At 40.8% G+C, this 21,972-nt stretch overlaps 1 protein-coding gene across 4 annotated transcripts in view; it reads left to right on the forward strand.

The window, feature by feature from the left end:
* The window catches only part of triob (trio Rho guanine nucleotide exchange factor b), a 104,619-nt gene that overhangs the window by 48,053 nt on the left and 34,594 nt on the right, over positions 1-21,972 (forward strand). For all 4 annotated transcript variants that reach the window (XM_056443779.1, XM_056443780.1, XM_056443782.1 and 1 more), the window contains exons 8-18: positions 1,512-1,634; positions 4,971-5,162; positions 6,238-6,369; positions 6,908-7,138; positions 8,743-8,865; positions 9,100-9,291; positions 11,449-11,618; positions 12,523-12,697; positions 17,285-17,480; positions 18,715-18,881; positions 21,152-21,271. In XM_056443779.1, coding sequence (XP_056299754.1) covers positions 1,512-1,634; positions 4,971-5,162; positions 6,238-6,369; positions 6,908-7,138; positions 8,743-8,865; positions 9,100-9,291; positions 11,449-11,618; positions 12,523-12,697; positions 17,285-17,480; positions 18,715-18,881; positions 21,152-21,271 — 1,821 coding nt within the window. The remainder of the gene's footprint in view (positions 1-1,511; positions 1,635-4,970; positions 5,163-6,237; positions 6,370-6,907; positions 7,139-8,742; positions 8,866-9,099; positions 9,292-11,448; positions 11,619-12,522; positions 12,698-17,284; positions 17,481-18,714; positions 18,882-21,151; positions 21,272-21,972) is intronic.

The raw sequence follows: 21,972 nt of genomic DNA on the forward strand, positions 1-21,972 counted from the left end.
AGGGTTGCAACCTGCGGCCGTACAGTAGCAGTAGCGTCATATGACCAGGAGTGGAACTGTTGGGCCCTGGTCTGGAGGTTGTGTCCATAATGGGCTAAGATGGTGGCTTTTAACACGTCATAATTATTTATTTCGGAGGGGCCGAGGTCACGACAGGCCTTTTGTGCATCACCTGTTAAAAACGGGGCTAGTATCCCTGCCCACTCTGCTGGAGGCCACCTCTCTCTCTCTGCCGTTCTCTCAAAAACCCTTAGGTAGGCTTCAATGTCATCATCGCCCGTCTGCTTGGTGAGCACTTTACTGGGTTCCGTCGGCCTCTCTGGTCTCATGAGGTGCTGACCCAGAGTTGTCATAGCATCCTGTAATGCTCTTAGGCTCTGTGCCTGCTGGGTTTGCATCTGCACGAGCTGTGCTAGGGCGTCCTCCATAGCACTGCGGGACTCTCTGAGTACCTATTTTATACAGAATCTCTAGTGATAGATCGCCGTGCGCGCATTCTCCACCAAATGTGGCAACCCGGGGGACTTGGAGGTGAGATTCGGTATAAAATCACGAGACTCAGAGACGTAGCGCAAAATAAAGTGTCTTTTAATAAAACGTATAGGAGAAGGGGGGAATGGGCATCTAACGGCAACAAAGGATTCTTCCCGATCGGGGTCTTTGGTCTCACACCTGGTGTGAGATGGTTCCGATCTCCTGTATGGGCAGAGCAGAGGAGAGAGGGTCCAGTTAACTCCGGTCTGTTGCGGCTCCTCTCCTGAGGTTCCAACGTTCCTTCTTCTCTCCTGTTCAGGCTGCTCTCCCCTGATGCCTTCCAGTGGAGGGTAGATATAGTCTCTGTCTCTCATCAGCTGATGGGCTGCAGGTGTGACCACTCCCATGTGCCAATTGGCTGTAGCACCTGCACTGGGAAGTACGCCCCGTGGATCACTTCCCCCAACCTGAGCTTTGGGATCCGCCTCCTGGGCCTTGTCTGCTCTGCTTTTCCCCCTGGTCTGCCACAATAGAAACAGAGAGGAAATGAATGTGTGTGAGTGTGTGTGCCAGTATGTGGTGAGTGTTTCAGAGAGTGAATGTCATGCCTGGTGTTGAGTAATGCAACAATGTTAAAGTGTGCAGAGCTGGAGGCAAACACAGAGGCCTGCTCTGTATCGGATCTGTAATTAAACACACCTTTTCTGTACACCAAGCATGTAGAGAGAAGAACATAGAAAGAAAACACCGCCACATAAAGTTGTGCGGAGGTGCGCACACGCACACACACACACATACACACACACTCAGCGAGAGCTTGTTCTTTTGTTACTTATTACAGAGCAGCTTGAAGATAACTTCCTTCTAGAAGTCAGTGCAATGATAAAAGATTTTGGTTAATTACAAACACCAAACAACAGGCGGTCTCTGATTCTCAGTGCAGTTGCTCTGAGTAAACATGAGATGGAAAGACCCCTTTTAATGTGTAGAGCCTTCTGTAAGACTATCTGCATTTTCTTTCCCTCTTGTGTGTCTAGATGTTCGACTGGATCATGCACAACAAGGGGCTTTTCCTCACAAGTTACACAGAGATCGGAGGGAGCCACCAGCAAGCTGTGGAGCTGCAGACGCAGCACAACCACTTTGCCATGAACTGCATGGTGAGAAGTTGCCTTGGTTTTCACACACATACACACACACACACACAACCACACACATGCACAGAAACACACTGTAACACAGGTGATACAGTCATCATTACTGTCATTCACAGTAATGAACAACCCTTTACAACCACCACACACGCAGGCACCACTTATTTTATTCCGACCCCTCCTCTTCCTTGGGCCACGACGCGTTGTGGACTGATAGTTCCTGTCCTGCCAATGTCTCTCTCGTATTATTCAGCTGTTTCCCACTCAACTCTGCCCCCTCTGTCATGTCTTGTCAAAGTGCTGTTCCCATAATTGACCCATATTACATCCCTTCCCCTCCCAGAGATGTGTGCTGCCCTCTGTTGCTCTGCTTCCCAACCCTCCCTGCCCTCCCCTACCTCCATGGAGCTTTAATGAGGACTAATTAGTTGTGCTCACTAAACACATACGTCATCAATACCTAACCCTTCCAGTTTCTATTTGTCTTCTGCCCAGTGCAAATAATACACTGTCTTAATTCCCTATATAGCCACATTGTATTGTATCACAATTCATCAGTGACAGTCAGTATAATCCCTGTCTGGCAACACCTAATCGTTCAGCGCATTACCTTTTGCGTTTTGTGATTTTTTGAAAATGTATCTAAAAAGCACCTCATACCCAAAAATCTTACAGCAAATATGTTTGGTCTGAAACGTGTCGCCAAGTGGAAAGGGGCCCATAACCTCAATCCCCCCGCTCACAGTGTTATTGGTGTTAGGCACATGCGCAGCGAGTCCCGTCAACATCAGGTCCCAGAGGCGGCGGCCTCAGTGGCCATCCACAGCCACCAGGGTCAACACTGTGGCTTGAAAATAACCCCAGAGAGAACATAGTAAAAAAGACAGATAGAACTGCATTATAAACACACACATGTTCACTGTAGTGGCCATTTGTCCGATAAATCAAAACCAAACATAAATCAAATTGCCACTGGCGCACTTGTAGGTTTGTGGTTCACACAGCCAAAAGAATGCATTGTCAATTCAGGATTACGTTTGTCTGATAATTTATTTAACTGTACAAAACAAGCAAACAAACAAGAACAAACTCCTAACATTGCCTCTCCTGCGTTGGCCTACCCAGGTGCATGCTGGACCTGTACCTGCCTACTCCTATAACCACAGGTGCCCACAGCATTACCCAATTGACGAACAAATGAACAACCAAAAGACTAAGAATATCTCGACAACAAGAAAGAAAGAATTCAACTAAACTAAAAACTATCAAAAGAAAAAGCTATTCTAGTATATAAAAACATATAGCCTAAATAAGCAAACAACCTTTTTACTATAAAAATAATACTAATATCAAATAAATAGCTTCTACATTCACAATAAACTGGGAACACACACACATACACACAGTCGGGTACACTCAGAGTGACCACCGCCCCCTCCACCGATTCTTCCACAGGAATCAGCGTTTCCCCTTCCTGTTGCCTGCTTGTCTGAATGGAAATACAAAGTGTCAGAGGGTGTGTGTTCATGTATGTCTCTGAAGAAATCCTGTTTAGTCCTCTTGTTTCTGTGTGATTTTCGAGTTTATATACATAAATATCTCTCTCTATATATATGTAAGTATATATGTATATATATATATATATATATATATATACATATATATATAGAGAGAGAGAAAAAAATAAGCCTTAAAATAGATGTTGGCGTTACAGGTTTTAAAAGATCAGAATTTTGTTGGCATTTTTTAAAACTCAATATTCGTGAGTTTAATTCACCGATATACAATGCTCACAAATACACAAAGGTAATTTCTATGTCAAGAATCAAAAAATCACAAAAACTAGAAGAAATGCGACATGATTTGATCACCCCAACATGTTAAGTAGAAAAGAAAAGAGGAAACACGTGAACAGGGGGTGGGGGATCCTGTTACAGTCTAGGTCTCTATCACTCTTTAGATGAATTGATCTCTGGGTCAAAGGTGTTGCCCTTCTTTTCCTCCTCTCTCTCTTTCTGTCTGTTTTTGTTCTCTCTTTCAGTTTCACTTGCCCCATATACTCTCATCAGGTTTGAGTTAGGAAGACCTTCTCCTTGTCTTTGCCCTCCCCCTTTCCCACATCAGTTTTGGATTAAGGCTTCACCACCGTGTGGGTTTGAGAAGTCCAGCTTCTGTCGTCTAATCTGATTCATAACGTCTTGCAGATGGCTTGAGGCCTCAGGCGTTATTGGTTGTGACTCGGATGGATGTGTCTATGTGTGTGTTCTCTTTCAGGTCATTTTGTGCACGCATAAGATCTATAGTAGCTTAAAAATGATGTTCCTGTTATATATGATTTGTGTCTTTGTAATATTGATAGTAGAATTACAGGTGAACTACTGTGGACCACTGTTACTTTGAAACTTACGAGAGCAGTTTGACTTGACTTCTGATGTGAGCCGTTCTGAGCTCACATTTTGGACAGTGCGGAATGGCGTTGCTTTGTTCGCTTGCAAAAACTCCTTCATGTAAAAGTAAAGCTCTTCAAAACTATTTCCAAATCTTAATTTCCGAATCAGAGGCCATCAGAAACTGTCTCAAAGCCATATAGGTTAAACTGAGCAATGCAACAATCCAGTGCCCTCAATTTGGATGAAAAGTCATAATTTGTCTCTGTCTGAGGACTGTAGCTGGTGTTGGGTTCATCTCTCCTCCCCTTTGTGATTGAAACAAACAAACTAAGAGCCATAATAGGCTCCAGGAGCAGTAATTGAATAGAATAATAACAGGCTGTTAACACAGTTATTAATTAGCGTTTGCTGATCCGTGCCTATCTTGACAAAACAGCTTGAAACCCACATATTAAAAAAGACTGAATGATATGAGGCAAATGAGTTTATTTTTATTCTTCACATGGGGTATGCCTCCCAAGTGAATGACTTTTTAATGCCCACGAGGATGCGTGTGTGTGTGTGTGTGTAGGTGTGTGTGTGTGTGTGTGTGTGTGTAGGTGTGTGTGTGTGTGTGTAAACTTTTTTCTTTATTCTCACTGTGAACGTTATTGTGATTGTGGTTCCAATATTTCACACCTTGATTGTTTTGTAGAAATACAGCCGGTCGAGCTGGTTTCACCTTCATGGATCACGGCAGCCCAAATTAAACCGCAACAATAATGTAACTGGCAGCCTGTTCATTTACCTTTGCAGATTGCCCAAATACTCACATTACACAGAAAACATTGTTCATATGAGTCAGAGGAGCCTCCGGTAAGGTGTCTTTAGATTTAATTATTTTATTGAATTAAAACCCAATTTATTTGAGTATTTATTGTGATCGTTGCCATCTTCCTTCTCTTAAACACAGAACGTGTACGTGAACATCAATCGGATCATGTCGGTAGGGAATCGGCTCCTGGAATCAGGCCACTATGCCTCGCAGCAGATCCAGCAGATCTCAGGTCAGCTGGAGCAGGAGTGGAAGGCCTTCGCTGCAGCATTGGACGAGCGCAGCACTCTTCTGGAGATGTCCGCCAGCTTCCACCAGAAAGCAGACCAGGTACAAACACACACACACACACACACACAATTATAGACAAACCAAATCATCAAATACGGTCGACATTCTTGAATGAAATCAGGTTTTTAGGTGGAATGGAGATTAGATTTACTCCAGAAAGTGTTACGATTTTCTTTTATTTGTGCTTTACTGAATAGGTTAGAGTCCAAACATTATGAATGTATTTATCTTTTGAAGAAATAAAGTAGATTTAGAGAGAAAGAGAAGTTGTTTTGGCTCCACTAACATGTGCAAGCATGACGGTTGCTTTCACCCCAATAGAAGTAAAAGACCATTTAAATGATCAATACTGCTCTGCACTGTTCTGCTTACGGTTGCAGTAACAATGCATTAGTTAGTTGTTGACACTTATTAATTGCTGAGTGGCCTATTTGCGGTACAGTCTTTAATGTTCAAGATTTCCTTGTAAGTTATCGATATTTTATTTTCAACAGAGCAGCGTTACAGACATTAGTTATTGTATGTTTTGATTACCGTAACTTGTAATCAATTCATCCAACTGTTATCGATTTAGACTGTCTGCCATTGGACAGCTTGAAGAGTCCCAATGCATTTTGAGGCGGTTAAGTATGTTCAGTTAGCTCACATCTCATATTTAGAAGTTCTTGCTTTTCTAATATATGTCCTGGAATGTAGAGTGTCCACTACTCATACGTTGTATCATACTTAGTATGATGTTAGTATTTGATTTCAAACAAATCCATACAATTTAACATTCTTCCCTAAAACAGAATACGATTTGAATCATTATTTTATTTAAAGCTTTCTACAGAGCTCACTGTACTGCTGTCACCTTTTTCTTAAACTTTCCCTTTCTCTTATCTTGTCTCTCTTTCCACCCATAACAGTTCGTCTACCCAACCTTGATGTAGAGCTAGTTTTAGCTTATAGCTGATCAAGGGCGCAGTCATCTCATTGTGCATACTATGATAGAATGATTAAGTCTGTATATTACTGTATGCCTTTTTAAATATGTATGTAGGTTTGTGTTAAACAATGTGTTATACGATGTGTGTATTGTGTGTGTGTGTGTGCGCGTGTGTGTACTCCCCAGTACATGAGTAAAGTGGAGCCATGGTGTAAGGCATGTGGTGAAGGAGAACTGCCCTCTGAACTCCAGGATCTGGAAGACACAATCCACCATCACCAGGGATTATATGAACACATCACAACTGCATACTCTGAGGTCAGTACACACAGAGACACACACACACACACACACACACAAATGCAGTAGGCAAATATTAATGCCACCTCCGCAGAACACAAAAGAGGACTGGTGATAATCCGAATTATGTATTCAAAATATACACTTCAATATGTAATATAATGAATAAATACATTTGTGTTTGAGTTATATTTATTGACAGTGAAAACTTTGTAAGTCTATGTGTGGGGAGAGGGGAATAAATCCCTACTGTTTCCCTGAAAACAGTATCATTGTTTCTTGGTAGAAACAAAAATATTGTCCATATTGTCAAAGATATTTATAACAAATATATGTATCAAACAGAGATTCAAACAAATGTTAAAAGTAGTTACTTTATTAGTACCCATATATTGTGGGAAAATACAAATCTGATGAATGTGTTATTGAGTGTAAATTAATCTTTTATTTTATTTATTTTTAAATCTTTACTTAAACTGATCATTTAAGTATTTCGTTATTTTCATGGGAAATACTTTAGGTCCAATATGTCAAACTACCTCTCCCCCTTTTCTAGGTGAGCCAGGATGGGAAGTCTCTTTTGGATAAACTACAGCGACCTTTGACCCCAGGAAGTGCCGATTCCTTGATGGCATCGGCGAACTACTCCAAGGCTGTGCACCACGTCCTCGACATCATCCACGAGGTGCTGCATCACCAGAGACAGCTGGAAAACATCTGGCAGCATCGCAAAGTCCGCCTGCATCAACGGCTGCAGCTGTGTGTCTTTCAGCAGGATGTGCAGCAAGTAAGAGACGAGACACCTGCAGCTCTGCACACGCCTTTCCCTCCAAACTCTTTTGCTGAGATGAATCAACTTATGGAGTTTGTTATTATGTGGCAGTTTTACTAAACTCATTTTGACTGGTTTCCAGAATTTGACTAAATGCATTTTTACTAGCAACAGTGCACATGTATTCTGCATCGATAGTTAATAAATATATTAAAATGGGAAACTGCTCAAACATTAGGCAAATTGAAAAGCAACACATATGTTGCACCCTTAAAATGAACTGTTCAGAAACACGTTGTATTTCTGTTTTGCAACTTTTGTTTAACAAGTTCCCGGTTAAAGCAAGCTTGTTGTGTTGTCTTCAACCTGCTTACTGCACCTGCCCTTCACACACCCCTCTCTTAAAGAGACAGTGCTCTCTTATAAATGGACAACAAGCACTTTCCTCCCTTCACAGTTAGTATGTAAACAGGTGATCAACACTCTCAAACACATGAATTAACCTTAGACACACATTCAAATTAAATTATAAGAATTGGACACAGTTGTATCAAATCGGTAAGATATATATTTTCATAAACATATTTCAGGGTGCTACACATACAATATGTTAAGTGGTGCTGTCTTACTATTTTGTAGTTTTAAAGATCCAAGAAATGTTTGTTGTTTTGGTTTAATACCGATCAGCAGAGGGTGGGATTTTAAGATACAGGCTAATATAATCAGCTACAGCTTTTTCAAAGCCTTTTTTCCACTTCCTCATGGGTTTTCAGACTGAGAATTTATATCTCTCTCTATCTGGATGACAGAGCTCTGAGATCAAAACTACTGAGATGGTGTATAGTGTCTCTGCATTTCTACCCTTCGGGCATGAACTCTTCTTTGCCTCTCTGCGCCCTCCCTCTCTCCCTCTCTCTCTCTCTCTCTTCCTCTCTCTCTCTTTCTATCTACCTCTCTCTCTGTCTCCCTCTGCGTCTTGCTTTATATCTCTGTACTTTGTTCTTCCTCCTCTTCCATCCACTCTTTCATCAACATTTTCTCCTTGTAGCGGTTTCCATGGTGATGCAATTTACTGTCACATGAAGTGTCAAGGTCATTGTGCGTGTGTTTATATGTATTCAAAATATTCCATATCCTGTCAAAATACTCTCACAGAGACCTTGAAAGCATCACTTGAAAATCCCTTTAATTACCCCACAAAGAAAACAGATGAAATATGGTCATCTGTTGAATAGATAATAAGGGAATGATATCCAAAGATGTATCGCTTATCTCATCCTCATTGTAAATGTTGACACTTTGCACTGCTCTGGATTTGCTATTAGGCAAAACCTAATTGTCCACATTTGTGTAATTTAAACATGTACAACTTCATATGGGTGGGGGAAAGAAAAGAAAGGGGTGATCAGACAGAAGGGTGAGAGAGAGCATGAGAGAGAGAGAGCATCTACAGAAGACTGTAATATTTATATGATCTGAATCATGCCAGTCAGTTGCACCCCCTACTGCTCGGAAATGTATACTGCATCCTCAATGTACCATAATTGTTCAACCGTGTGCATTAAATGTGTGTGTGTGGTGGTGTGTGTGTGTGTGTGTGTGTGTGTGTGTGTTTCAAGGTGCTAGACTGGATAGAGAACCATGGCGAGGCTTTCCTCAGTAAACACACCGGTGTTGGGAAGTCTCTACACAGAGCCAGGGCTCTGCAGAAGAGACACGAGGACTTTGAGGAGGTTGCACAGGTGAGTTTTTAAGTCCAAAGCGTCAACGCCAAAACAAATCTTCATATTTTAACATCATTTTTCCTCTCGGCATCACATGCCCATCTTATGAACAAACATGCATGTCTGGAAGTTGCATTCCATTGTGGAAACGTAATAGGGAAGTCCAGAAATGCTCAATACAAGGATCTAGATTTGAGTCTAGACACGAGGTTTCAGCACACTTTTTAAATATACTTCATTTTAACGTTTCAGAACACCTACACCAATGCTGACAAACTGCTGGAGGCAGCAGAGCAGCTGGCCCAGACCGGAGAGTGTGACCCAGAGGAAATCTACCAGGCGGCCCACCAGCTCGAGGATCGCATCCAGGACTTTGTGCGACGTGTGGAGCAGCGTAAAGTCCTGCTGGACATGTCTGTTGCTTTTCACACACACGTCAAAGAGGTGTGTATTTTCTCTCCTGTCTTCTCCTCAACCCTAATGAGCCCTAATTTGCCACATTGATTTGACTGTTTTGCCCAGAGCTAAAGTTTACGCTACTAATGATTCATGGAGCTGAGGAGGAAGAGATGGTTATTCATTTATTGATCACACTTACAGGAAAAAGCTTTCCATATCTTGGTCCACTGTGAACGACTGAATCATTAGTCCTTTTTTGCTATCCACGTTAATATGATAAAAAGATGATGAATTCCTCTTTAATAGTTACCATCATAGACAAGGCTTAACAATGAGTTGCAGGTAGTTATTAGTGTGAGAAAAATACACGATTAATAAAGCCCCCAGACAGTTCAAACATTCACGAGGACTGAACCGTCGTTTGAATGTTATTTTGATGGTAAAAATAAATAAAATTATATTTAATTTGCCACAAGATAATAATGATGATGACTTTTACACAGGCGTTACTTTTTTTGCATTTATCATTATGATTTTGCCAGAACTTCTAAATGTGTTCAATTGTTACTGCATTTTATGTCAATACACACACACACACACACACACACACACACACACACTTAGTTGTGCTTCTATATCACACATTAGGAATTACAACCAAACCTTTTGATGCTTATACATCTGCACCAAATATGACTTTATAATTTACTGACAGTATTGCCTTCATAATGAGAGTGAGATTGTTTGTGTGTTTGTGTGTGTGTGTGTGTATTTTTGTTCTCTGTGCAAATATTGGTGCTTTCCCATCCTTTTAAAGTGCATTATACCTTCCTCATTAAATGTACTTTATATTATTGATCTCATTCTTTAAAATAATTAAGAAAATGAAGGGAATCCATACCAAGTCACAGCTCATCTTTGACTGTCAACATATCGCTTTTGCTCTGCATTTATTAACACCGCAACCTGTTTACACAGACTCATGGAGACACCAGAACTGTGGTGTTATTAATGAAGCTAGTCTTCAATGTCCATATGGACAAATCTCCTTCATCTAATCTGTCAGCTCACACTGGTGCGAGTCGCTGTGTGTGTGTGTGTGTGTGTGTGTGTGTGTGTGTGTGTGCGCGCGCACACACACATGAATGCTTCCCCTCTCCTGCTCATCACCTCTTCTCGTGGTTCTCGAGGTTCACTGTGGAGACAGAGCATGAACTACATTGCATGAGAGGGGATTCATCTGCACTGATGATACTCATGAAGTGCATAGATGAAGTCACTCCAAAAGGCACACTCTCTTATTCATTTCTATAATTGTATATCAATCTATGTTAGTGACTTGTTGGGAAAATACTTATACTTAATACTGTTATTTTGTATTAAGTGTATACCATGCCACAGATGAAAGCCCATATTGCTTCTTCCACCAAAACACCAACAATGTCAGTCGTGTCTGACATAAACTGCAACCAGGCCTTTTACTAAAAAAGGTTTAGTGTTTCCAAAAAAACAGCCACTCAGCCATTTTTGTATTTTACAAACAACAGTGTCAATGTCTTTATAATAATAATAATAATAATAATAATAATAATAATAATAATAACTTTATTTATACAGCACCTTTAAAAACAGAGTTTACAAAGTGCTCTACAGAGAATCAAGGGAAAAAATGAATGGTAAAATACAAATACAAAATAAAGAACAACAGACCAACTCAATGAGGGGAACCAAAGAACTGCATAAAAGGATGACATCACTGAAAAGCAGTTCTATAAAAATGGGTTTTAAGAAGTGATTTAAAAGAAGTCACTGATAGATGTTGGGTAAACAGTAACATGTGTGCTACTAAGTGGATGATGGTTACAATACCAAAAGTGACCGTGGTTTTCTCCAGCCTGGATGGTGTGCCAGGGCTTTAGTACGCTGAGCCAATTCAGCCAGATGTCTACTCTGTTACGAAGTTGACCATTCACAAAACACCAGCTTTGAGCATAGATGGTTGGATATTTGTCCCTCTCCAATCTTTTGTCAGTCCATTGTGTAGCTTGTCTTATTGATTCCTCCATCTGTGTTTAACTCACGGGGCTGTGTGTATCTGCCCCGCCCCCTTTTGACTGTCTTTTTCCCCCTCTTCTCCTGGCGTGCGTGCACTACCTGATGCTGTGTTTTAACTGGCTTTCCTTTCCTGTCAATCCCCGATAGCTGTGGACGTGGTTGGAGGAGCTTCAGAAGGAGCTGCTGGATGATGTGTACGCCGAGTCGGTGGAAGCGGTGCAGGACCTGATCAAGCGTTTCGGCCAGCAGCAGCAGACCACCCTGCAGGCCACTGTCAATGTCATCAAGGAGGGAGAGGACCTCATACAACAGCTCAGGTGACCATTATTACTTTCGCATTGAAAATGCGGAAGGTTATGTTTTGATCGCCGTGTATTTATTTATTTATTTGTATGCGTGTTACTCTCATAACACAAAAAGTATTAAACCGAATCGCATGAAATTTGGTGGGATGATTGGTTATTATCCGAGGACCATTTGATTCGATTTTGGGATCGATCGGGTCAAAGGTCAAGGTCAATGTCATGAAAAGGTCAACATCTTCTTGAATCGCATGACATTAGGTGGGATGATTGGTTATTATCCGGGGACCATTTGATTAGATTTTGGGATCAATCAGGTCAAAGGTCAAGGTCAAGGTCATGGAAAGGTCAACATCTTCTTTTTACCATAGCATGGTAAATTTGTATCCAATTGTCATGCAACTAATGCCAAAATGTTCATAATTCAATGCCCAATCTTGTGATATGCGAAGGTATGCGCTCTACCGAGTGCCCGTTCTAGTTAATACATGCTACACTCATAGGTGCGTTAATATATAACATACACGAAAATAAGCCTCACGCATGCATTACATTAACACTTTAGTTTTATCCAGAAAAGTTTAGAGGGACAACATTAAAACGGCATTGCTGTATCACTGAAAACAACTTATTCATACTTCATACCAAAACGAAGGAATGCAAAGCCCTGTGGCCTGATTTGGCATTTTTCTGTGATCATTAGACTATCATGTGGTATTGAGGTGAAGGGTGAAAGATAGAAGGGATTTTCCCAAACAGACGAAGTGAACAGATCAAAGGAGAGGGACATTTTTCAAAAAGAACAAAATTATGTTTTCTTTGAGTCCCTTAGCCATGTATTGACAATGACTTAGAGCCACAACTCTGATCACTGATACACTGCACCTTTAAATCCTCTACATTTGACCTGTCTCCACAGAGACTCGGCCATCTCGAGCAACAAGACTCCCCACAACAGCTCCATGGCCCACATCGAGAGTGTGCTGCAGCAGCTGGATGAAGCCCAGGGACAGATGGAGGAGCTGTTCCAAGAAAGGAAGATCAAACTGGAGCTCTTTCTCCAGCTCCGCATCTTTGAGAGGGATGCCATTGACGTGAGTAGGCGGGAGATGGAAGTTTGGTGCATTATGAATATTTATTTTTGCTCTATCCTGCAACATTTCAGGAAAAAAAGTGAGAATGAACAAATGAAGTAGAGCACCATAATATGGGGTGAAATCCATATCCTTACATGTATGACATCTGATGGGGCACTATTTGGGAAAAGAGCTTCACTAATGAGCATGACAAACATCAGAGGTGGAATAGAATGTATAAACCTACCTACAGGAGGAAGGTGGTGGGTGGAAAAGTAGAAATGTACGAGTCGAGCAGAGGACAAAGGTGTTTATCGGCTGTAATAAATCAAGCCGAATAGTGGAGGTGAAAATGAAATGGCAGAGAATGTGATGAGTTGAGAAGAAGGCAATGACGGACATAAATGAGAACACATCACACCTTTGTTTGGTTTATTGGCCTTGTAGATGTTCTCTTAAATGCGTTATTTTTAGTTAAATATGACAAGCGACACTAGAATGACTGGGACTCTGAGCTGATGGACCGTTACACAGTAAAAGGGAGGTTCAGTCCGAGGATGCCTGCTGGTTGAATCGATACTCAGCGATACTCTCACATGTGCTACGATAAAAATAAGAAGTATTTAGTTCTACTTGACGCATCTCATCCACTGACTCAATCCAATTTAGCCCCCCCTCCCCCGCCCCCCGCTAATTCCTTAATGTCCCATTGTGAGAGTGAGTGCTTAACTGCTTCTTGAAGACATATTTTTAGCATGGCTGTCAAATCAGATTTGTTAAACCATACTATGTTGAGGGATGAATTACACATTTTTCCCATTTCCCTTTTATTTTATTTTATTTATTTATTTATAAGTAAATGTAGATTTGTGGAAAGTAAATATCTTGGTCTGAAATTATTTTTTGTGTCATCATTGTTTGTTTATCCTGGATGGTACATCATTTTGTTCAATCATTTTAGTCTAGTGAACTGATGATTTTTCCCACAAGCGCCACCATGACATGGTTTTGAGTGAAATGTCTGACATTTCTTACAGACATTCATGTTCCTCTCAAGATACATTTTAATCACTTTGATGATCCCCCAAAATTGACACTTCTTTTTAAAATCCATCAAGTGCACATTTGGCGTGGTGTCAAAATATATGGCGTTTTATTACGGCTTCTCGTGAATGTATTCTCCTCTACTGAGTGCTGATGGAAGTCCTGGGGTTGGTTTTCAAGTAGTTTTGTCTGTATTGTAAAGTCCAAAAGACCAGATAAGTCTTGCATTAGCTCTGCGTGTCAAGTCAGGGAATGGTGGTGAATCTGCTAATCTCCCATGTTGAACACTGAAGTACGCCCACACAGACACACACAGGCAGAGGATTAATATGACGAAGTGCTCCAGCATGAAGATGGGTGGAGGCTCCCTCCACTCCCTGCCCACACACACACACACACACATGCACAGCGCCACTCCCTCTTGGCTTGAATGAGTGGGTGTTAAGGTGAGACATGCACTTGTCTCACAATGCTTTCTTCTCCGACGATAAACTCTGTGTCAGTGCACACCACAGAGGGGAAAAAACAGCATGGTCAGTAGAGGACTTGTCTCCTCCATTATTTAGTCCCCACAGTGTTGGCAGCTGAGGGAGATGGTCTTTTTGCACAGAGAGGGTATTTTACTCAACTGCAAGAGGAGAGGGAAGCAGAGTGCAAAGGACTGCTTGGTAAGTTCATATTTTGTTGCCAGACTTGTAGTTGGAGAAGGTGTTATTTTTTCTGCTAAAAGAAAGCATGATAATATTACTCTGGGTGCTTCTCGAGAAAGTTACACATTTCCACAGAGAAAGTTTTATTGCAGGGACATTTTTGTCAATCCAAATTCCTGGAGGACTTTTTCCAAAGTGAAGCACTATTAACTACATAAACAGAGAAACATGCTCTTAATAATTTTTCTTTTTTGTTTCAATAATAATTTAATTACATATATTAATATCGAAATATCAAAAAGCCAAATGACCTCTTGTTCCTTTCAACATTTGAGGTTTCATTCATTTTTCGTCTTGCAGGAAAGCTCACAGCTTTCTCTGTGCTAAAAATAACGACTGGATCTAAACGAATAATTGTTTATGGTGAAACTGCATCTTGGTGACTGCTGGAGTTTAAAAAGTAAACCTGCAAATATATTCTGGTTGAGCCTCTGATTTCATAGTCAATATCAGGAGAATTACAGTTTTCAAAGAACGACTCAAAGAAACCAAGTGGAAGAGAGAAATGATAGAGAACAAAGAGATTCTGATTTGTTAAAATAATGCACATTAATGTTGCATATTGTTATACAACACGCTGTTGCATATTGTTGAACGTTATTTGCTGAGTACGCTTCTCACTGTAAATCAGTTTGTATATAATCTGTCCTGGTTGCTTAGGAGCAGTGGGCATCTATTCGCTGGTTTTCCCTAAACGTTTCATAAACGTAAAATTGCACAATCATACACTGAGCCTGCAGTAAACTAGTCTTGCTAGTATACACCAACCTCTGTTGTAAATTCTGTATATAAACTATACATATGTCGCTGCGCTATGAATCAAACCTCAGTATGTGTAGGACTGTTGTGTTCGAACATCAGCAGGATGGAGGTCTAGTCTGAGATTCAGAATTTAAAATAGCTCGGCCTGAGAGGATCATGTCCTCATACAGATATTCTGTTTCATGTTATGAATCTTCTTACTTGACCATCGCTTTTTCTATTTGATCTAAATCAAAGTTACAGACATGCAAACATCAACATGTTTTCTTCGGTCCCACAATAAATCTCTCTGGACTTTGCTTTTCCAAGTCCATTCACTTAAAGTTCTCCATTGTTGGCGATGTTTTAATAACACGATCGCAGCGGATGAATTGATGAGGACAGCTGCCATAGCATCTCATTTAAATTTGTGCGCACAGATCAAACTGTTCCCACTGTTATGAACCACTGCATGACATATTCCCATTACTTATGGATCTCTCACAGACGTCCAGTTGTCAGTGCATGGTTACTCCACACGTTTAAAATTGACACGTTTTTTCCATTAGTTTTTAAGGTTACAGAACAGCTGAATGTAGGACAGACTCGAGGTTCAAAACATGCCCCCAAAGTAGCTGAGAGCACGAATGTTGAAATCTGATCAGTGTTGTCTTGGTGAATCATGTTATGACCAAAGTACTGTAAATGTCAATCTTTGAGGTATGATTACAATCTACACCTGGTCCCATATAAATAACAGAGGCGCAGTGTATTCAAGCACTTAGAGGTCAGGACAATAATGACCCATTAATGAGTAATGGCCAGAACCTGTACAATAGGCTCATATTATCAGTCTATATTCAATAACATTTTCCTCAGAGGGATTTACAATCTGTACACATACGACATCCTTTGTCCCGGGACCCCGAGTACTATGAACAAGTTACAGAGGATATCTATCTGTGGGACAGATATATATCTTCTCCATATCATTATGTCACTTGAGAACAATATAGTCTTGCCATACAGTTTGTGGCGCTTGAGCAGAAAGGCTCCTCTTACTCTCAAATCTACCGAATGTAACCTCTTCTTTGTTATCGAAGTTGCTTCCTCCAGGTGTTAAATGGTAAATACCTTCCAGGAACAGGTGTTCTCAACAGCAGACAGCAGTGACAGCTATTATCACATCAATCAGAGAATCAATAAAAGAGGATACTTTCATTTACAGGACAACTATAATAAAATACACTTGCACAAAAGAGGAAATTGTTCTCTAACCCTGTGTTTAGTAACGGTCTGTGTTAAATAAGACCTGATGCTCTCTTCAGGTACAGTTTGTTGGCCATTTAAGGTGACTCCATCTGCACCAGAGCAAGAGGTGGATACATTCTAAAAGTGTAGACTAGATCTCCAGAGTTTGTAAAAAACATTGACAGACAGAGCTGGATGGTGCCAAGATCAAGGTGCCCCCGGTATCATTATTCAGTCTGCGTGGGCGGTCAGAGACAAGCACTGACATCTCAGTGCGTCTGCTTTACCAGCCATGCATCATCTGTGTAGTATGTGATCTGTTATTACGCAGTCAGCTCAGGGTGTTGGGTCACAGTGATGAAACTGTCTGACTTGGGATTCAAAAAATATCTGAGTCATAAATAGGTATGTCTATAATGGAATGTCCTTTGCTGGACTTTATTTAAATGTTTGTGCCGGTGAATCATTCAATTCAATTCAATTCAGTTTATTTGTATTGCCCAATTTCACAAATTACAAATTTGTCTCTGAGTGCTTTACAATCTGTACACATAGACATCCCTGCCCCAAAACCTTGCATCGGACCAGGAAAAACTCCCAAATAACCCTTCAGGGGGAAAAAAAGGGAATCATAGTTGTAAGACATCTTGTTTTCTTGGTGTAATATTGACGCCTTTATTTCCTTTCGACAGCCAAACGAAGCCAAAAAAGGCATGCCAAATTATATAAAACTAGAATTGTGTTGTTGTTGTAATTGGGTTGATTGCCTCCCAGTCATTTTCGTGACCGAGTAGGACGCCACTCTCGATCTCGTTCATTCTCACCCTTCTTCCTATCTCATTCTCTCCTCCCCCCCCAGATCATCTCAGACCTGGAGTCATGGAACGAGGAACTGCCCCCGCAGACGAGTGACTTTGACACGGAGGACCTGACACTGGCTGAGCAGAGGCTGCAGCACCATGCAGACAAGGCGCTCACGATGAACAACCTCACCTTCGACGTAATCCACCAGGGACAAGAGCTGCTGCAGTATGTCACCGAGGTCCAGGCGTCCGGTGAGTGAGGGAACAAAAACAGTGAGCAGCGGTAGTGCATTTATTTAGTAAGCAAAGACTGATGGTGAAAAGCTCTCTGTGAGAAAGTTAGAGAGTACAAACCAAAGCTGACGTGACGCAAACATCTGCAGCCAGCCGGCGACACCAGTACTGCTTCTGTATTCAATAAGAACTAATACAGCACATATGCACTCTCGCCTATCATGCTTCTCAGTGGAAATTAAACTTCAATGTTGCCTTCTCATGTTTTTCAGAAAGGTAATATTTCATCAGACACCTGAATATTTCTTCAATCAGTTACAATATACATGTAATGGACATAACCATCACACAAGGAACGCAAGATTAGGTCACTTGATATACCGCCAACCTCCAAAACAAACCTCCTCAAATGTAGTTATCTTTCGTGCAATTACTGCTTGCGATTTACTACCTCATCATTTAGCTCATACAGGTAATAATTTGTCTTTTAAAAAACAATTAAAAGTCCACCTCGGCCCATGAACCATTTGAGATGTTCCCTCCCTTTTGTAGCCATCTGATCTTTCTTTGTATAAATTACTGATGTACTGCACAATATACCTCCTAGTCCTCGACTGCATTATAATACTTTTTATTATTCTGTATGTGCTATTTTTTATTTGATTCACATCATGTTTTACATGTTTGTATTTATTACATGTTGTCCTTTCTGTGGACCCCAGGAAGATTAGCGGCCGCTAAGGCGTCAGCTAATGGGGATCCAGTTAATAAACTAAACTACATGGATGTTTCCGTGGTAGTAAAGCTGCCTCTGCAGGACAATAACATTTACTAGGGCCGGCCCTGCAGCTAGCACCACCACTGGCACACAATGTAGGATGGGAATAGGAGTGCAGATGAGGAATGCTAAATTTGTCAGAAAAGATTTGTGCTGAAATGGCGTTATTTCGTCAGCTTTCACAAGATCAGCATTTCACAGTCTCTGGGGCTTTACGCTATTAAAATGTAAGCTGTTTATGCCATCTATTTAAAAAATATTTTGCTATTCTATCAATGCAGGTAATAAATGGAATACATATTTAATACCTCTCCCTGTCATTACCTCTATTCAATACCTGTTTAAAATGGTCAGTACAAGTACAGTTGGTGATTATTGACTGAGTAGCTAGGAAGAAGAAAAAACACACATAAACACGCATTATAAAAGATAGATTGTTATTGGCAATATCATAAAAGTGTTTACTGTGTGCAGGTGTGGAGCTGCTGTGCGACAGAGACGTGGACATGGCCACACGGGTCCAGGACCTGCTGGAGTTTCTCCACGAGAAGCAGCAGGAGTTGGACTTGGCAGCAGAGCAGCACAGGAGACATCTGGAGCAGTGTGTCCAACTGAGGCATCTGCAGGCTGAAGTCAAACAGGTATCTACTTGAGAGGAAAAGACAAAGAGAGTTTAACAAGGATAAACAATGGTGAAGCCTTAGAGCAATGATAGGAAAGTGTTCCGTAGGAAGGATCTTGGTAGCCAAGAAAACACGCTACAGAAGAGGCGTTTTACTTATGGAAGAATAACCGCAGGCGTAAACACGTTTTATTGACAATAAACAAATGGTGTATTGGGCGTAGAGCTATTGGAGGTGTATACATGTACTAATAGATGATTGCTTACATGTGTTGCATTTCAGAAGCAAACACACCTCGGGCTATCTGTAGTGCTGAGGTCAAACTGACTTGTTGAAGGCCAGCCGGACAACTTATTGCTACAGCGTACCGTGACGTTACAGCAGAGTGTGTTGAAGTGCTAAAAGCTGCACGATGTTCTGTCGGTACATGACCATGATGACTCAACCTGTGTCAACAATCTCTTACCCCAAACTACCCCCTTTGCTTTCCCCCCCTCTCTCTTAATTGCTGTATTTCTATTCTATCTGTGTGTGTATCATTCTGACTTTGGGAAACAGTCGAAGCGATACAGTTTGGTTGGATGCTCGGCCAAGTTTTATTGAGAGAGGGAAATTAATTGAAATTTGGTAGATTTTCTCCCAAAAATAATTCAGTAGCTGAATATAATTAAAGCAAGACAATTTAGAGTTTCCAATGCGGTCTTCAAAGCAAAACCAAAACCAACATTCCCTTTATTTTCTCAACTATACCTGTTATCATAGCGGTGCAGCCGAATAACAAAAGGCTTTATGTTTCAACTTGAACTAGAATAAATGAAAGATTGAACAACAGTGGTGGTAGACATGAAATTGAGACCAAAATAACAAAAATGACACCCAGAAAGTATAGCGACAATACATTTCAGAAGATTCACTGCCATTGTTTTTACTGAAAAATCTGACTGTAAGATGATGGAGTGATGTAATATGATGCTCATCTATCCACTGAGAGGCGGTTCTATATATACCACTATGGTCCGTTTCAGGAGCCTATGCATGTCTGTGTAGCTCAAGTGATTTATGAATCAGTGGCTTTTAAGATGGTGAATGCATTTAAACTACCTCGAGCACACATCATAAACTAATGTACATCTTAGTTTTGTTTTTTTACAGATTTCTCAGATAACAGTGAAAAACACAGCTAAACTGGTTCCGCCTTACATTACTGCATAAAGTCTCTCTATCTCCACCAAATCCTGTGAAACTACTGCAACCCTGTCTGACTACAGTTGGACACAACCATGATCTGGTAATTGTAGCCTATACATTGCTGCAGATGATTTATTTATACATATTGAAGCCTTTCCATCTTGGCCAGTTTAAGTTTATGGATAGAGCAAAAATGGAAGCACTCAAGTACTGTAAAGTGTCATCAGTTGTAGTGGTATTGGCGTGTATGTTGTAAACCTAATGGCATGTCGTACCACACTAATGAATCATATATGGACTCATCATGTCAGGAGTTGCAGCTGTGTGTCCATGCATTATTTGATATATAGTGTATATACCACTCCACTAATATATTGAGTATCTAACATACCGGTCCTGCCTCGGGGCATTCATTGCATGTGCAATGGAAATGTAAGCTCTGTTAAGGTTGCTGATACAAGAGAGTCTGAGCTGTGTTCTATCATCACTTTTATAGCCGAGCTTCCGTGGCAGTTCTGCCCATCAGCCACACAGCAGGTGTGTTTCCTGAGTCAGAGAGAGAGAGAGATTGTGTTTCAATGCCCTTTGGCTTAAACTGGGCCAACAAAATTATGAGCATATAGGATTCTGTGTACATCTCGGAGATTGTGTGTAAACTAAAGAGACAGGAGAGAAAGGACAAAGTAAAATATGTAATCTATATTGTCGGTAGGGAAATGTGTACGAGGTAAAAAAAATGTAAGATAGAAACAGGAACTGGAGGAGTGTGGATGCAAGGGAATAAGGAGGTCACCAGCTTTGAGAAGCAATGAACAATATATATGTATGAGAAGAGACAGATAGAAAATGTGCGCACATGGAGGAAGAATATTGTTGAGCTGATGGGAAAAGGAGAACATTTTTAAAAAGCATACAGGACAAAGACAATTGAGAAAGTTGATGAACAGCTTCCCCCTTTGTGAAGTGATTGGACAATGTTTTAGTTTGATTGGAGATGTTTTCAAAGCATAAGGTGTACAATTATTCAATTCTGTTGAACAAATAATAAGACAATGAAATGGGAACAATTACAAAAATCTTTGTATCTTTCTGTTCCTTAGGTTCTGGGTTGGATCCGTAATGGGGAGTCAATGCTGAACGCCGGTCTGATCACTGCCAGTTCGTTACAGGAAGCCGAACAGCTGCAGAAGGAACATGAACAATTCCAACATGCAATAGAGGTAAAATACAACATATAATGTATTTAAAATGTTTAAAAATTGCTCCCTTTTCTTTTTGCCTGTTCCTGTGTTCACCTCTCTTTCACATCATCTCTTCTCACTTCTTCATCTCCTTTACTCAGTTGCCCTTCATCTTTTTTGCCTTTTTCTGAACTCACCCATGAAATGGAATTATAAATGACTAATATCTAGATTTCTCTTTACTACTGATTATGCAGGGTGTGTTACCTTTGAACATGTCTGGCTCATTTCATGCAGCCCTGTAGCTGACCTACTTCCACGGAGCTCTCATAGACACACACACACACACACACACACACAAAGATGCATGCTAAGAAGAAAGCTACATTTATGTGAGACTTTTTGTGAGAATTTTAACACGCATGCCATAACTAGTCCCTGAAGCCCGCAATGGGTCCCGCGTGGTCAGAAAAGAACAAGTGATATGTGAAAGTCCTCCTTGACACTACTCCGCAGGAGCTGCAGACATTACCAAAGGGGGCTAGGAAGCCACTCCTGCGTCCTTAATCTCTTTCTGTTTTCCTTTCCTCTTGTGCTCCGACACCATTAAGGAGCAACAATCTTATTATATGACACAAAAACACAAGATACTGTCCTTTTTCCACCTCCTTATCTCATTTCCTCTCCAGCATGCTCCCTTCAGCATCTTCAAACTCTTTATGACGGCTATAATCAAACTC

The sequence above is a fragment of the Pseudoliparis swirei genome, chromosome 22, assembly GCF_029220125.1.
Source record: "Pseudoliparis swirei isolate HS2019 ecotype Mariana Trench chromosome 22, NWPU_hadal_v1, whole genome shotgun sequence".
In the NCBI taxonomy this organism is placed as follows: domain Eukaryota; kingdom Metazoa; phylum Chordata; class Actinopteri; order Perciformes; family Liparidae; genus Pseudoliparis; species Pseudoliparis swirei.